The 12,965-nt window shown below is 48.7% G+C and overlaps 1 protein-coding gene across 3 annotated transcripts in view; it reads right to left on the minus strand.

Annotated features, from left to right (window-relative positions):
• Positions 1-290: 290 nt before the first annotated feature.
• SGSM3 (small G protein signaling modulator 3) overlaps positions 291-12,965 on the minus strand; it is a 28,290-nt gene continuing 15,615 nt past the window's right edge. For all 3 annotated transcript variants that reach the window (XM_027680174.1, XM_027680172.1, XM_027680173.1), the window contains 14 exons: positions 12,745-12,890; positions 12,097-12,324; positions 11,164-11,218; positions 7,502-7,629; positions 7,041-7,196; positions 6,434-6,488; positions 5,954-6,003; positions 4,579-4,731; positions 4,410-4,480; positions 4,024-4,072; positions 3,720-3,805; positions 3,253-3,375; positions 1,818-1,878; positions 291-1,462 (listed from right to left, as the gene is read on the minus strand). In XM_027680174.1, the coding sequence (XP_027535975.1) occupies positions 1,379-1,462; positions 1,818-1,878; positions 3,253-3,375; positions 3,720-3,805; positions 4,024-4,072; positions 4,410-4,480; positions 4,579-4,731; positions 5,954-6,003; positions 6,434-6,488; positions 7,041-7,196; positions 7,502-7,629; positions 11,164-11,218; positions 12,097-12,324; positions 12,745-12,890 (1,445 nt within the window). In that variant the 3' untranslated portion in view covers positions 291-1,378. The remainder of the gene's footprint in view (positions 1,463-1,817; positions 1,879-3,252; positions 3,376-3,719; positions 3,806-4,023; positions 4,073-4,409; positions 4,481-4,578; positions 4,732-5,953; positions 6,004-6,433; positions 6,489-7,040; positions 7,197-7,501; positions 7,630-11,163; positions 11,219-12,096; positions 12,325-12,744; positions 12,891-12,965) is intronic.

A 12,965-nucleotide genomic window follows, 5' to 3' on the forward strand; every position in this document is an offset into this window, starting at 1 on the left:
CTACAACACCTAGTTTTCAGTCTTTCTTGCTTTTCTGGGGCTCTGCTGCAGAGCTGCACTTCAGGGAGGGCTGGTGGTGCAGACACAAGGCAGGGCTGCCACTGCTGGCAGCAGAACTGCCTCTGCCCTGGCTGCTGCCTGACCTCGTGGGCTGCTCTGATGCAAAGAGCTCCCTCAGTACCAGCACAGATTGAGCAGAGACCTCAGCTTGAAATGGGGTCGCCATTGTCAAATGGCAGAAATTAAAAACTGAGTCCTGGCCCTGTCAAAAAATAAGACAAAGCCCAGCACTCTCCCAAGATGCAGTTTTTATTTACAAACCCACCAAATAAAGGAAAGTAAGAATCTAGTGTCATCCCATGAGTAGTTTGTGCTCACAGACAAGCACTTTCAGTAGAAAGTCACAGACTCCATATCCAGAGCCACCACCACAAAGCAGCAATTCTCCACTCCTGACCCATGTCCCCACTGCCACTGCAGGGCGAGGAGGATGAGTTAAGTCTCCCTGAGCCAGCTCCAACTTAAACCTTGTCCTGAGCTACAACAGTGCCAAAATATACACGTTCCTGGAGTAAATTTACAGCTTTTTGGTTAACAGTAAAAATCATCTAGAGACTAAAATGATAGCATGAAACACTTGTTTAGGGGAGAGGTGGTTTTTGTCTGCTCCCAGAGGAGACAAGGACCATCCCCTAAGGCTGTTACAGTAGTAACAGGCTGGTAAACTTGGGCAACTCTTGTGAACACCCCACACAGCAGTGCTGGGGAGGTGGGATGATGCTGATGGCAGCTCCCCCTTCTCAGCTCTGGCTCCAGGCCAAAGGAACTTGTCCAAGTGTCCCCCCCACAGAGGGGAGCCCTTGGCTGGCATGGGGAGGGGATGTGCTCTCCCTGCTCCTCTAATGCACCTGCAGTGCCAAGTGCCAACGGCTCCAGCTTTCACACATCAAAGCCACCCCGCAAGGGCTGTCCCCACAGCCACAGCCACGCTAACACACCCACGCTGGTCCATGGGGCACGAGGTGCTCCGGCCAGGCTGTTCCCTCAAGCTCTGGTGGGGAGGCAGGGCTGAGGCAAGCAGAAGATGGGGATAGCAGAGATGCAGAAAGCTGGGAGGGGGGCACTTGGTTTTTGTAGCCAGAACACACTTGTCCCTTTGCAGCACTACCCTTGACCATCACCTCCCTTGGGTTGGCAGCTTGGCCTCTCGGTGCTGCTGCCATCTGTCCCAGGTGGTCTGGCAGCCCCCCCCCGAGGGGGATTTTGTCACAGATACAAGTGGGTGGGGTGGGGGAAGGCAGGGGGTGAGACATGACAGGGGTGGGGGAGAGGAGTGTGTGCAATCGAGAAGGTTTCCCAGGATGGGGCAGGGTGGGGGTCACCCATCTATGTCCCAGCTGAAGAGATGGTGCTTCACGAGCATGTCCTGCACTCCTTCCTTCAGTGGCTTCTTCTCCTTCTCCTGCAGGACGACAGAGACCTTGGGTGAGTGCACCACACCCAGAAAAGGGAAGGTCGTGTCTGCGGGCAGAGCCCAAGCACACAGAGATCTCCAGCACCCATACAGAGCAGCCTTTGCACTTCCCACCTCTGCACAGCTGAAACAGGGAGAGGCCCCGCGGTTTGGAGAGCACCAGGGAAGGGGGGGCCTGCCATTTCCCTCTGCCCCAGCTGGGCAGCGGCAAGCAGCCCCATCCACAGCCTCTGGTGCTGGCTCAAGAGGAGGCAGAGGATGGGCTGGAGCACAAAGCTGGGAGAGGGAGGCAGTAAGCAAAGCCCCCGGCTGAGTGAGAGAATGAGAGATGCCACCTACTTACCTCCCTCTTTATTGGCAGCTCCCAGTCCTGAGAGAGGCTGAAGGCAAATTTGCAGAGGACCCTGCAACAGAAATGGAAGAGAGCGATGGTAAAACATACCCACCCACCCAGATCACACTCCCAGCCTGTGCCCACGACTGCTGCCCCAGGCACACCAACGCACTGTCTCCTCAGCTTGTCCCAGCATGCTACTAAGCTTACAAGGCTGAAATTCCTTGTTGGATAGTGTTGAAAAGACAGCAGCAGTCACTCATTCCCTGTTTACCCATCGCTGGGCTTCAAATCTTGCCAGGCCCAGGCTGGGAAGAGAAGCTTGAAGATGTGACTCAAGTGCAGCCCCTACAGAGCCTGGTACAGCAGCATAGGGAGGCAGGGGCAGCCCTGGGCTCTGGGGCACTGCAGACACGCCTGGCTAAGGGCTGCACGCAGCTGGCAATGGGGGTTGAAGGTTCACTCTCCAGAAAACAGATCCCTGCCAGCAGCACCTCAGAGTTTCTGCAGCCCTGCCTCTCTCTCCCTGGAGTAAGAGAAGCATCCTGACTCTCATGCAGAAGTGCTGCAAGGAGTTGGCACGGGGAGCTCCCTTGCTGGCTTGGCCAAGTACGACATAAGACACGAACCAGTCGCACTCAGACCTTCGGCTGTGCTGAACTGGCACTGCCCCCATGCTGTGAGAAAGCAGCCACAGGACATGCAGCACAGAGGTGGAGAGAGCCCCCTCCCATTTGGCAGCAGCGCAAGGAGAACCCTGTGGTATGTACACACAGGCCTGCTCTCGATAAAGATGCTCCCACTGGGTCCAGAGGTAACTTGGTGGTGCAGACAAAAGCAGCAACCAGGCTGGAGCAGTGGTGATGGCAGGGGATTTGCCCTCCAGCTCCTTGAGACTTCACCTGGCTTTGCAGAGTGCAGGAAGACCAGGAGCACACCCATGGATGTGTGCCCTGGGCTCCAAGTGACGTGCTTTGTGTGAGCTCAGGCACTAAAGGCTGCTTCCAGCCCCTGACATCACTCCCTTGCTTAACTAGGGAGTCAGTCGATGACCGACTCCTTCTTAGCCAATGACAGTCCAACTATCTCCCTAGCACATTCCCTGTTCCCTGCTTGGACTTATGGTGGCTAGCAGAGGATATAGGGTGGAAAAGGCAGTCTCTCCATCAGAGCAGTTGCAGGACACAGCAGGAGGTTACTGCCAGGCAAAGGCTACATGCTTGTCACAACAGGTCCCCAGCAGCCAAGCTCTGCTCTTGGATCAGGCAGGCACAGTGCCTTGTATTAAACCATCTAGAGAGCTGCTGCTGCCTCAGCACACAGAAGGAAATTTCTGGGCAGTCCATGCTATGACACACTGGAGAGGGCCCAAACTCAGCCACAGCAAGGGCCACCTCCTGCAGAGAAGGAGTCCATTCCAGACCCTGCCCATAGGGACACTTACCTCAGCTCACATTTGATCTGCACCCAGCCGGGACTGCGCAGGAATGACCAGGGATGGAACCACTTCTCCACGGTCTGCAGGCTTGAGCACAGCACCTCCAGCCACAAATGCAGCACCTGCTCACTGCAGCAATGGGGTAGAGGCATGTTACTCAGCTGAAACCAGGGAAAGAACCCGCATCCCTCTGGGATTGTCTATTTTCAGCCCAAGCCTTGACCCCAGTCCTGTCCCCAGTGGGAACAGGATAACCCAGTAAACTTGTGTGAGCCACTCCATGCAAAATGAGCTACTTCTTCCAGCTAGGATTCAGGCCAGCTCAGTGAATAAGGAGCAAGTCCCACTCAGTGGCTGCAGTGAAAGGGGGGAAAAAGACACTGTGGCCAAAGATGGATTGAAACCACTGCTGCCCTTAAGCCCATTGTGTCCCTTCCCCAGCTCCTTGCACCCACAATGGCCAGATGACTCACTTGAGTCCAACACAGATGAGAGAACGAAGCTTCACGTCCATCTGTGCATGTGCAGCATCGTGTGTCATGTTCACAGCCTGAACTGCCTGCAGGGAGGGAAGATGTGGTTACCACTGGGCAGTCATTTCAGCAACACAGCCATACGCTGCCCTCCCTGGAGCTCCCACCCTCACCAGTGCCACCTGCTAGCACCAGAGGAGCTGAGAAAGGTCTGTGAGATTCTCAAGCATCTCCCCCCAGCAGCCTCCACAGGAAATTTCCTGCAAGTAGGAGCTGGGCTGAGTGGGCTCGGGGCAGCACTCACCCGGTAAAGCAGCTCCTCTGGAGTGAGGACTTTGCCGTCTTCATCAAGCCTGTAAAGATCACAGCAGAGACTTAGCTAACCCCAGAGCCACCCTGGGCACACACAGGCCTTTCCTGCTTCATACCACAACAGCTCTTTTGCTACTGCTGAGCCCAAAGGGCCCCTGCAGCCACGAGGGAGCAAAATACAGATCCAGATGCAAACACAGGAGCTCAGGGAAGGGAACAAGAGCCACTGCCGGCCCCAAGTCAGCACAGGCACAACCACAACCGCAGGAGGATGAGGCAGACCATGACCCTTCCCAAGGTGCAGAGCAGCATCAGTTTGATGAGCAGGCAGGGGCAGGGCACAGACCCATCCACTTGGTGTGACTGAAGTGGCCTTACCTGTAAGTCTTGCAGAGCACGAGGCGAGAATACACAGAGTCGAAGTCCCGTTCCACTTCCCGGCTTGCAGCCTAGAGGAGCAGAGGGACAGTCAGCACACTCTGCCCTACAACCCCCTCACCCCAGCCCTCTGGCAACACTGCCCCACGAAGGAAACTGGGCATCTCACCTCTTCAATGAACAGCCAAGGGTGGCAGGGCCCTCCCAGCAGAGACGGCTTCTTCAATCCATGTTCAAATATGGACTTCAAGGCTGGACAAAGCGTTCCTCGCACCAAGTCCGTCACCCCTTCCGTGACTGAGTCATCTCCAGCAATGGAGTACTGAGGAACATGAAGAGCCAGCTCTCAGCATACTGGTGAGGGGGTAGAGCATGGAGGTGGTCCGCTCACCTACACCTTCACTGCACAGATCAATTCTACTCCCAGGTGCCAGCCAGCCCCCACCTCCTTTACCCCTTATGTGCTTTCATAAGGCACCATGTTCTGTGCTGCTGCCCGGGGATCTGCTGGGACACCAGGACCTTTGTGCTTTGGTGGTCCCCAGGAGACCACACAGGTGACCCCAGCACCATCGTGGCAGTGTTCAGCACATTGGAACTGCTGCACTTTGGTGTGACACTGACTGAGCTAAGGTATGGAGAGGGACTTGCACTGAGGGTCTCTGGGACTCTGTAAGGTGGTAAATGTCAAGACAAATAAGGAACAGATAGGAATTTCCAGGTCAGGGGGGATATTGTGTTAACAATCCTATGAGTGGGATCCTCTCTGTTTCCACGGCTGGGAGGAGAAACGCTCAGCAGTACAGAGCATGTTTATACACAGAGAGGTGATCTGCATCCAAGGAACCAGCCCTGAGAGGGGGGGAAGAAGCAAGTGGGGCTTAGGGTCGGCGTTTGAGCTCTTCCTCACATTCCAAATGCTAAGGAGAAGAGGGAGAACAGGGCCTTCTCCACTTCCCCTGAAAATTGCTTAGGTCAACAGCTGATGATGTTTGTCTCCTACCCATTACCTCAGCCTTGGGGACATATTGACGCATCTTTTCTAGATAGGTGGTATCCCACCACTGCCAGTTGTGAGAGGAACTGAGACAGAATGCCCCCTTGGGCAGAGCTGTTTGGGGAGAATTCACTGTCATGGCCACAAAGCATGAGCACAGGCACAACTTCAAAGGAGGAAAAGAACACAGGCAGCAGGGAGAAGACAGAAACACTACCCACAGAATCCTCCTGCCTACCTGCTTGCTGCTTTCTCAGCTTTCTTGAGTTTCATCTCTAGGGTCTTTGCAACCCCAGGCATCCCACACTGGCTGCCCTGGAACCCTCTGGGGCCCTCATTCTCCACTTGGTCAGCACGAGGAAGTTGAGCAAACAGGCTTAGGAAAATAACCTGCCCCATCACACCACAAAGCGCTCAATAGCCAGAAAGAGCAAACAGACTGAAAGAGGGAAATACATGGCTCCCTTCATCTGTGTTTTTTCAGTTACGACATAACTCTTTATTTTAATGTGGGGAGTTTTTTGTAGTTCTGTTTTTTTTTAATTACCTCTTTACTCCGCTCATCCAAGATTTCCACAAATTTTGCAGGAAACCAACCTACAAAGAGAGGACAAAGAGATAAGCCTGGCAAAGACACCGAGAAATCCCTACAGAGAGCCCAGTGGGAGCTGAGAATAAATCAGAGTTCACAGGGCCCAACCCCAAAGAAGGAAGCGAGCAGCCTCAAAATCACAATAATTAAGGCAGCTGCATGAGGAAACCAATTACAGGACACTGCCTACATGCAGCAGTGATGACATGCATCCAAACACCCTGTGCCAGAAGAATGGAGCCTAAACTTGCTGTTTGCAAGAAGTAACCAGGTCACTGCTCTCATACCCTGCTTTAGCATTTCTTCTGTCCCTGGCAGATACTCTGGGTACCTGACAGAGCCTTTGCTGCAAATGTATGAGAGCAGTTGCTGCGGATGAATGGATGCTCTGCATCCGGGCCCCACTCTCCCCAGTGCAACCCATCCTGTTCTCACCTCTCAGTCCATTCAGCTCTCCCACCCAGCAGTGCTCATCCTTCTGGGAAATGATCTGAAAAACAGGGAGAGGAAATCACCAGTTGAAGAGAGTGCAGTGGCAGGAGGGCTACAGCTGCCCAGTTGTGTGTCCACAATGACAAACTGCTTTCTTTTCAACTGTTTTTTTCAATGCTCTCTTCTCATGTGGCTTGGGGCCTTCAAAGGCACAAAGCTACTGCAAACACATTACCCCTGTTCTCCCCAGTTTCAGATGGGACACCCACAGCTAAAATGCAAATGGATGCTTTTACAGTCTTACCACAGCTCAGTGCACAGTGTTAAACCAGGACTCATGTTGGATCAAATCTGCCTTTTGCACAGCTGTATGACAGCCAGGAAAGGGACTTTGTGGATGCAGTGAGAATGACCCACAAGATAACACTCACAGGAACACACTGCCTCACCCCCAGGCAGCCACCAAAACACCAGCTGCTTCTCTTGGGCTCCTAACTGGGCTCTGAGCTCATCTCCTCCCTTCTTTCTCTGCAGAAGAGGTAGTGCAGTGTCCCAAACAAGCTGGGTCTGCGTGGTCCTGCCCTGGTCCCTGTCTCATGGGCTGACGCACCGTGATGATGTCGTTCTTGCGGAAGCCCAGCTCATCGTCATCGTGGCGCTCAAAGTCCAGCAGTGCCTTGGCTCGCCGGCGTCGGTTGCGAGAACAGGCCACATAGTTCTCGTGGTCCCGCTGGTGGCTCTCCATGCTGTAGTCTGGAGTCAGATCCTACCATGCATGTAGATGAGAGCAAAGAGGAATGAATAGCAACAGGTGACTCCCAGCTGATCTGCCAAAGTTTGCATGCCGCTGTTCCCACACCTTTTCCTCCTCCTAGCCAGCAGACAACATCCCAGCACAGCCCTCCTCCACCAGGGATGGGCTAAGCGAGCCTCACCCTCCACTCGTTACACCTGGCATGTTCCTTCTCAAGCCCACATTTCAGGAGCATTTGAACAGTCCTGTTCTGTGGTGGACACTCAACACTCATGCCTGGATCACACAGCAGTGCATATCCAGCTGTTTCCACTCACAATGCTGCAGTTCTTGGGATCCACACACTGGAAGTGCCGTGCCACCTGGAGAATGGCCTCACGCAGATCAGCCACCAGCTCTGTCTGCTTGATGTTCTTGGCTTTCAGTGCCTCCAGATCATCATCCCCTGGTGGAGCCCATGCAGCAAAAGAGAAGGTGAGGAAAGGAAATCAGGTACAAGGTGTTTATTTTTTGTTAACATTAGAAATCATTGGTTTTGCAGAAATCAGAAAAGCCTGACATCAGAAGTGCCTACACTAAGGCAGATACTTATTGCCAATCTATTCAATAATGTAAATAGCAAATACCAATTTGACTGGATCGAATTTTAAGGATATGATATTTCAAACCACATATGGAACTCAAAGATGTCATTTTTGGTCTGCCTGGGAAACTCAGTATACCAAGGTACTACTTTAGAGAATGTCTACAATATATAGTTGGCTGAATGGTGGGACACAAAACTGGGGAACTTGCAATAATCCTGTCCAACTGAAAGTACCTTGAAACTGAATCACCTGTTGATTGAACTACTTCTGATATTTGTATAACTCACTGGCTGAGAGCATATTCTTCACTGAGGCTTGAAAGAGATTTGAAAAACCATGACAGCCCATTTCCCTGTGCCAGTCTAGAAGCCAGAGCCACAAGAGAAAAGCCACCACCTGCTTAAGACCTCAACCTCCCTAAGAGCCAGATTTCAAAGGTTTGAAGTGTATAGAAACAGTCATAAGCACAAAGTAAAAGTTGCTAATTCACCCAGGAGTTTTTATAGCCTATCTCTATTACTTTATGCAGAAAGATATCTAATGGCGTGGATTCTTTAGACAGTTAATGTATCTGAATGCCATAAATACTGGGTACACAATGTTTGGGAACAATGAATCATTTGCTTCTTTTTCTAAAAAAAATCAGTTTGTTTTAAATTCAAAATGTATTTTCATACATCTTTTTCATACATTTGTGCTCCCTTTATAATATAATGAAGATGCGGTAGCTTGATTAACAAAATCAACATTTAAAACAATGAATTTTTCACTGAACTCCAATGTTTATACAAACACAGCTTTTACTCAGGACCCAAGTAAATAATTGGCTAGCAAATTAGTACTCTGCTTATCTTTTAACAGCAGTGCAGAAAACAATACAAATAAAGCGTGGTCTGAGCTGTACAGCTACTGCAACAGCTTAACACATTAAGCTTCTGCTTATTGAAAAGTGACTAACAATATCTTTTAATCATGTGATCCTAATTGAAAAGACTCAAATTTTAGAAATGTAACTAGAAGCACAAAATTAGATTTAAAATTATTTTTATAATTGTTTTTTGTTTGCTAAATTAAATGATTGGAGAATCAGACACACAAATCTTAAGAGAAAACTGAACCTTGCTTCTAGACTAAAAAAACTGTAGGCCATAGTTACTCACAGTCTAATCAACAAAAAACTAACAAAATCTCCTCCTCTGTGGCCAGGGGCAGGAAAGAGAGCATGCATGAACTCTCACTACAGATTCGGACACACGAAGATTGTAAATAGATAGGTTATCACGTAGATATTGGGGATTCCCAGAAAATTCGTGTGATTAAAATAGAATGCGACTAAAGAAGAAACCCAACCGCAGCTGCACTAGCTCTGTGGGCTGCCCTGGTTTACATAGATCACTGATTCTTTCTGTTATCATTCAGTCCCATCTGGCCAAAATACCATGCTCTTCCCTCTGCGTTCAGATCAGTCCCACCGAAACACAAGCAGAAGACATGGGAAGCATTCTCCCATCTTAGAAGGTAGACTGTACAGAAGAAAGCAACTAATGTTTCTACCAGATTCACCTCACTGCACTCAACATGACCGCACCTACATTTCCAAACAGGAAACCAGTGCGTGATCAGCCACATATGAGGAAGCTCTACTTTGAGCCTGTGAAAACTGACTAGCCGCACAGCTGTGCAGAGGAGGACTAGCTCTCCTGCATTCTCTTGTTGCAGTGCCCATCCAACAGGAAAAGGGCAACATGAACATCTTGCTCTCCACCAAATTACTTTTCACTGTTTCTTTCTATTCTGTCATTGGAAATCTGGTTCAACTCCCTGAACCTCAACTAGAGAAAGCCCTGGCTGACCTGATCTAGCATGAGCAAGAGTCTGGCTTTGAGCAGAAGAGGTTGGAATACAGACAGCGAGAGGTCTCTTCTAAATAGTGCTCCTGTGCCTCCTGTCCAAGTTACTACTACATCTGATTCACTCTAAGGAAGAAGAATTAAGCTCTGGGTGAGTTCTTATTCCCTCCCAAATAAGGGCTAAGTACCAGTTCTACACAGTAACTATCACAAGCAGAAGACTTTCCACTGCTCAGTTGTCAGTTCCCAGTATAAGGTGAACTTATCACATCCAAGCTTTCCTTCTTCTCACTTGGGCTGAAGTTCTCCATTCTGGTCAACTTCTTGTTTTTAACCAACATTTTAAATACTAAGAATAATGTTAGGTAAAAAACATGACAGTCACTGTACAGAAACCCCACTAAAATGAGAAAACACTATCGATCATCTCGATTCTACCACTGATATATTTTGGAGCTTGAACTTAAACTTTATCTTTGTGCATGTGTATAACTCACTATCACCATCACAAAATGACGCAAATATGGTAAAGGAGACTGTCTGAGACACAAGAAAGATGCATGTGGCAGCCAAGTTCCCTGCCAGTTCAGTCTGTACTGACTGTAGGATAACATTATATAAAGTTGCTTAAGCAACTTTCCTGCATTTCTTCACTTCTGCATGCTTGACTTCACAGCTTCATTGGTTATTCTACTAGAATTTTTATAAGTAATGCTCTATGTGGAAGCATGGAGAAAGCCTGTGACAATATATCACCTTCCTGGAGAACATCAGAAAAGCTATTCTCTGGAAAGACCAGTAAAACACAATTTTAGATTTATTCAGGCCATTTCAACCACAACAGGAACACTGTCTGAACCCTGTAAATTTAGTATGTTGTCTTCCTCCAGAAAAAAAGTTCCTGTGGTGACATGTGGCAACTTCAAGAAAGCTAACCAGTTGCAAGGATGGTGATGACAGTAAGGCTTACAGTAGAAGGGACTCTAACAGAGTCAAAGAAATAAGTTAGTGTTAAAACCATGAAAAACCTATTCTGGCTGTGTGCTTTCTGGACATAGTTTGTCTTAGCTCATAAGTGAAGAAAATTAAGACTCAAAAGTGTTCACAGCACTGAACTCTCAGAGTAAGTAAAGGGAAACATAATGATGTTTGCATTTATAAATTTTGATGGGTGACGCACTGGACATCCCGCCCTGTCTCAGATCTTCAGAGGTGTTCTTGAACCAAGCAGAGTAACATCAGGAAAGTACCACATCCAGCCTGTGGACTGCATATGGTCTGCCAGAAAATGTGTTTGCCCTGTTGGTCAGTGCAAGGACATCACAGCTGGGCTGAACCTGCTGTTGCTCACCATTCATGGACTAACAGTCTAAACTAAAATTTACTTTCTGAGCTCAGATCAAAGCAATCAAGTAGTAAACTGCACTTCTTCCCTCTCATCCTTCAGTTCTGGCTCCCTTCTCTCCCTGCTTTGCTCACTTCCCTCCCTCCTAGGCTGCAGCAGCCATCCACAGCACATGAAGGGCACAGGGTTGCCCTTACCGAAAAGCAGAGAGGTGATGCCAGATTTCCTGCGCTGAGTCCTGCGCCGCACAATCTGAGGGAACGGAAGAGAGAAAACAAAGTGCACACATTAGGAGAGATTTCAGAAATTAAATAAAGCAACCCTCCACATCAGTCAGCTCTGGGTAAGGCGTCCTGACAGCTACCATTAGAAGGGGCAGGCAAGCGAACTGGCAGTTTTAAACAGGAGTTGTTCTAGTCCTAACGCAATGAATCAGCTCCGCTGCTTGATCTGTTCCATGTGCAACAGGTTATTTATAGCTTAATTATTATGAAAGCATAATTGAAGTTCGAGAATCAACCACAACTCACGTGAATAATTTTATTTGTTGCCAAAAGCAGCTACACATGTAATTGTATATAAATTTTTAAGTGGATAACTATTATAGTTTAGAATTGCAGGAGTGTCTTGTCTGCAACTGTAGATTTTAGTCCAAGTTTAAACACAGTTGCATTTTTATTCAGCTTCTCAAAGGCAGTTGCTGCTGTTTTCTGACTCTACATTCCAAGATTATTTTACTGTACCAGTTTCTTACTAACGGATTTAATCCAGTTCCTACTCTGGGTGTGCTTCAAGCAAATTCTGCCAAAAACATATGTTGTTTCTTTTAGTTTCCATTAATGAAATATGTTACATTTCATCATAACTCTCATTAATGATAATTACAATCAATGCCAATACCTCTTTCATCTGGGGATTTATCAACCAGGACTGATCTGGCAGCATTTCATTAGTATAGACTGTCCTCCAACTTCCCAATACCTTTTCTCCTACAGATGACAAAATTATCCTGGAGCCAAAAATCCTCTCAAACAGGAGGACCTCTTGCTTGCAAACAGAAGCAGGGTGGGAATATGTAAGGGAATGGTAAAAGCAGAGCAGCAGAGGCAGGTGGGACTCTGTGCACTCACTTTGGATAAATTGTTGACGGTGGTGCTGGAGTTGAGCAGCTGCCCTTGCTCAGCAATGAGGTAGGCCAAGTGTTTGCGGCGCTGGGTCTCCACTGCCACATCTGTCAGCGAGCCAGCCACACGCATGGCCTCCCGCAGCAACACATCTGCGTCTTCAATCTGACTTGGGATGTCTGAGAGCGTGTTGAAGATGGAGGCAGAGTTCTCCGACTGGATTAGCTCATCCTCCTGCAACAACACAGTGATTTTTTGCCACACTGAGCAGTCAGAACAATGCTCATCTCTTAGAGCATTCAATAGTGCCACACAAAGCTTCTCAGATGACCATAAATCTGGCAAAATCAAGGGGTATCTTGGTTTAGGTAAGATGCACCCTCAGGTTGGGATCTAGACTGAATAGAGAGGGGCAGCTGATGAGGTTTAATTATGGGGCAACAAATGATGTATGCACAGGAAACAGCAATTACTAATGTCCGCAAAGTGCCTTAGAAGTTTTTCACAGCCTCCAGTTCCGAAGGCAGCAGGAAGACGTCTTCCCTAGCACACTCCCAAACCACATACAGCAAATGGATACAAAACCTTCTTGCCCCTAAATCTCAGAATTAAACATTGAAGTACTATAAAGGAGGAAGAGGAGTGGGGAATCACCTTCATACTTAGCATGCCCAAAGTGACTTGGAACAGCACCAGAGAGCCCTCGTAGAAGAAGAGGTCCCAAATACGCAGCAGCAGCTTGATGTGGACAACACTAGCAAAAGAGGTGAGGAACCAGTGCAAGGTGATCAAGGAGAGCTCTGTGAATAAAAACACGAAAAATAATCACAACAGAAGAAGTCAGTCAACCAGTGAAGATGGACTCTTCTAAGGGC

The sequence above is a fragment of the Neopelma chrysocephalum genome, unplaced genomic scaffold, assembly GCF_003984885.1.
Source record: "Neopelma chrysocephalum unplaced genomic scaffold, ASM398488v2 Primary Assembly neopelma1_59, whole genome shotgun sequence".
In the NCBI taxonomy this organism is placed as follows: domain Eukaryota; kingdom Metazoa; phylum Chordata; class Aves; order Passeriformes; family Pipridae; genus Neopelma; species Neopelma chrysocephalum.